At 48.8% G+C, this 4,197-nt stretch overlaps 1 protein-coding gene across 14 annotated transcripts in view; it reads left to right on the top strand.

Annotated features, from left to right (window-relative positions):
• DNM1 (dynamin 1) overlaps positions 1–4,197 on the top strand; it is a 123,957-nt gene that overhangs the window by 57,490 nt on the left and 62,270 nt on the right. For 12 of the 14 annotated variants that reach the window (XR_002096204.1, XR_002096206.1, XR_002096203.1 and 9 more), the window contains exons 9-10: positions 925–992; positions 2,066–2,204. Coding sequence is in view for 10 of the 14 variants with exons in the window: in XM_019510575.1 (XP_019366120.1) it covers positions 925–992; positions 2,066–2,204 (207 nt within the window). In the remaining 4 variants the exon portion in view is untranslated. The remainder of the gene's footprint in view (positions 1–924; positions 993–2,065; positions 2,205–4,197) is intronic. The other 2 variants (XM_019510577.1, XM_019510571.1) reach the window with 1 other exon arrangement.

Here is a 4,197-nt window from a genome sequence, read left to right as displayed (position 1 = left end):
GTAGCTAGTGCTGGGGCTACACTGCACTCACTAGGGGCACAGAGGGGCTGCGCTGCATAAGGGAAGGTGGTTTAGAATGGGTAAAACCTCTAGGGAAAAAGTGATAAAATGATGTTTTCTTGGTGGTTTTCAGAACAGAAACGGGAGCTAATGCATTCCCCTGTTTAGCTCTCCTTTGCTCATGATTATTTAATTCATGACACTTTCCCCTTGGAATGAGATGCCAAGATGTTCTCAGCGAAGGGCAAGAGCCTGTATTGTACCTGATGATGTTGGTTTTTTGTACAGGAGACATGCATCACAGTTTTATACATCTGTATTAGGAAAACAGTAGGTGGGACCTTATGTCAAATTCACAAAATTCTTGTAGGATACACATTGACTTGTCAAGGCCGTCCCTGTGGGGGAGCAACTGCCCCAGGCCCTGTGCTTTGTGGGGCCCTGCGGACAGTGCCATACAAGGCCCGCCACTGCTGCCAGCTCCAGCTGCTAGTCACCCCCCACCTCTTCCCCTCCCCCAGGCTCTGCACAGGATGATCTCCCTAGGCCCTGCACATCCCTAGGGATGGCTCTGACTTTGTATCTTGTTCCCTTTGTTCTTTGTTTCTAAGGATGTCTGCACCATCCACAGGAGCTCCAAGTGCTTGGCACCCTTGGGGGTCCAGTCCCAACGTGAGTTGCTCAAATTTATGCAGCTGTCAATGCTCTCAATAGAAGCCAGACTACCTGATTCCCCATTCTGTGCTCCAACCAGCAGGCCTCCCCATCCTTTCATGCCAGCTCCATCTTTCTGCATCCTATCTGGGCATCCAATCCATGGCCTGACAGGGATGCTTTTCTCTGGATCTGTGTGATGTTCTCTATGCTGGTGTGTACAGTGTGGGATCTCGGGCCTCTCCTGACAAACTTTTTCCTTTGGTGCAGATGGAGTTTGATGAGAAGGAGCTGCGAAGGGAGATCAGCTATGCTATCAAGAACATTCATGGTATCAGGCACGTATCATATGCTAGGCAGGCCAGTGACTGCATAGCCTTGTAAATATCTCTAGACCTTCCAAACCAAGATGAGAAGACTTCAGAGGTACGGTAGGTCAGCAGAGAGCGGAGAACACCTCTTTGGGCTTCTGGTGTCTGAACAGCCTTGTCCTGGTGGTCATCCAAATCAGTTTTCTTACTGTTTCCCTATGAGAGCAGCAGGAGCCTGAAAGGTAAAACTGCCTTGGTGACCAGCCTTTTTCTCCCCACCTCCTGGACTGATGTGAGGAGGAAGAAGTGATGCTGCCCTTTAGTAAGAGAAAGTGACATAAGACCCACCAGGTTTTTATATTGTTTTAATTTACTTTCCCCTGCCAATGACAGCATAAAGCTGCAAGCTGGTGCTGATCATGCTTCCCTCCCTGCCCCAGTGCTGTCACCTTTCCAGGCCAGACCAGGCCCCTGGTCCGTGGTAAGTTCAGAAGCTTGCATTTGTGTCAGAGAAGACTAATGCTATGCAGCTTGCTGTGCCCATCGGACAGCCTGACCCCTAGAGATGTTGAGCTCCTGGGACCCCCTTGTGGTGTCGGGAGCCCAGCACCCTCTCCCATGCCAAATCCTCCTGAACTCACCAGAATGCAAGCTGATGTTCAGGTACAGATGTGGGTATCTTTTTCCCTCCTTCAGCTCATTTGTACTGAGCTGACTGAGTTCATGAGAGCTATTACCTTATCACTCTTTTATCATCATCACTGACTCTTAAGGATGAAATTCCCTCCTCTGCAGAGGGGCAGGTCTAAGCCCATGCACTGTTTAACTCCTGCCTGCTTCTCCTGTGAGGGTCTAGAGTGAGCCCCTGGCTGGGATCAGCTTCACCCTAAGGACCCTTTTTGTGAGATGTCTGAGTATCCTTCTTTAAACTGATTCTGCCAAGGTCTCATTCCTGGGATTTTTTTATTTCTTCCAGCCCAGTGTGCTGGGTTTCAGTGATACAGGTGCCTGCTCTGAAATTTGTATGTAAAGCTGTGACATTCTCCTTGCCCCTTCTTCCCCCCTCTTGCCTTGTCTTGTCCCCCACCCTGGGTGTTTAGAACCGGTCTCTTCACACCTGACATGGCCTTTGAGACCATTGTGAAAAAGCAGGTGAAGAAGATTAAAGAGCCTTGCCTGAAATGCGTGGACATGGTCATTTCGGAGTTAATCAATACCGTTAGACAGTGCACCAAGAAGGTAACCAGAGGGAGCATGGAGTTCACACGTTCCCGCCCGCCCACCTGCTTGCTGGCTGAAGCACAGCATTGTTACCTGGGCAAGGATCTGCCTGCAGTGAAACTTGGTGTTTCTAACCACCTCCTTGGCAGCATGCCTAGACCTGAGCAATACTGGCCTGGGGCAATCCAGCCAACCAGTCAATCAGAAAGAGATGGGACAGCTGGTCAGAGTAGGCTGCTGCCATTGCATTAGTGGTAGCTGTGGAATAGCAGAATCAATCCCCTCCATCAGCTGTCCAACATGAATACTGGTTCCTTCTAAAAGCCAAGGATATTTCTTCCACCAGAGGCTGGCAGCTCATAATTGATTTGAATTTAACTTCTAACTTTAATGCCCAAATTGGAGTCTGGGATGTAGATCCCCGCCCTGAGAATTTCTGGGGAATTGGGATCCCCCAGGCCTGAGTCTTGATTGACCATCACAGAGCAAAGAGCTATGTTGGAAGGACACACAAACTCTCTAATGCAGAGAATCACACTTCAAAGGCTACTGTAGCTATAGCTCTGGGCTCCACTGCATGGAAATGTTCCTGAATCTGGTGTTTTGATGGTTTCTGATTGGCTTGGTTTGGATCCTGCTCTGGAAGAGTAGCGAATGGCTGAGAAGCAAGCTAGAGGCATCCACCCACTCCTCTTGTCCTGCTCTCTTTCCTATTGAGAGAGTAGGGTGATGTATAGGTTTCATTTGCTGGATTCTGCTAGGTACAGTGGATATGGGGGAGGGAGCCAACCGTAATGTTGTCTACCCTCAGTACTGCAGTTCTATTACTGATTCTGGGCTTAGGCTGGAAGTTGAGAAAGTTGGGGAGGTGCCTGCTATTCCTCTCAGCCATAGGCTGCTGCTTCAGACAGGGCCAGGTACTGGTAAAAGAGCATCTGAGCCACAGTGTAATAGTGCGGGCACTGGAGACTCTTGGTAGGTTGGAATCATCACTGGCTATTCGGGTACGGGTAACCGGGTGGGACAGAAGCACTGTAGAAGCACCTGTGGGAGCCTGAAATCTTTCATTTCCAAGAAAAATGGAGCCAAGTAATGAGGCTGAGTTTTGTTCTGCAAGAGACCACAGCACTTAGGACTGAGGGTCTCTGCAGAGGTGCTCAGGCTCGTATACAAGTGCTTTGTCTAGTGTGGGCTGGGAGAACCAAGCGGGCAAACGGGGAGATTCCTCAGGTTTCTAGAATGCTTGGAGGAGCTTCCTTTTCCTATCCTGCTATCTTCTCTTGGGGTCTGTAGCTGTGGGGAGCACCCAGAAAGTTGCCATTAGTGCCTGGTGGCAGGTAACCACAGGCCCTTGGGCTGCCAAGTATCCAAACTTGTCCCATAACTGAATCTGAAGGGCCCCCTTCTCATGTGCTCTTCAACATTTCAGTTGGTTTTCCCATCTGTCATCCTCTTTAAGCCACTATCATGTCCACTGTTTCCCATGCTATTAATCCCACTCTGTCTTTTATTTTTTTTTTTTCCCTCCATTTCCCCTTTTTTCTCTCTTCTAGAACTTTTTCTTTCTCCCTTTTTGCTTTTCTGAGGCTTGGATTTTGTATTGGAAGTGAAATCATCTCTTTTACTGACATGAAGGACAGGTTCCTCTTTCTGTCTCCAATAGGCTGCCCAGGTACACAATGTCTAAGGAAAATCAAATGGTAAAAATCAGGGATGAGAGAGACCCTGGGGTGGAGAAGGAGGAAACTCATTCCGCAGCCATCTCTAATGGAATGGGAGAGACAGGGCAAGTATGCTACACAAGTGACAGATGGGGTGTCAGAAAGAGGTGGACAGATGGGGAAAACTGAGAGGCAGCTAGAGAGGGAGAGATTGGGTCAAACCCTGATCATAGTGATGGTGGAAGTTTGGGTGAGGGATTAGAATTTTTAAGGTATTTCCTTAATTAGCCTAGAGGGCTTGGACTCAGTGTTTAGAGGCTAGTGGTTGAGTTTAGTTCTGGGCAGCATGG

The sequence above is a fragment of the Gavialis gangeticus genome, unplaced genomic scaffold (assembly GCF_001723915.1).
Source record: "Gavialis gangeticus isolate Ggan-Ray unplaced genomic scaffold, GavGan_comp1, whole genome shotgun sequence".
Lineage (NCBI taxonomy): Eukaryota > Metazoa > Chordata > Crocodylia > Gavialidae > Gavialis > Gavialis gangeticus.
The sequence above is the reverse complement of the archived record's forward strand: the minus strand, read 5'-3'. Positions and strand labels throughout refer to the sequence as shown.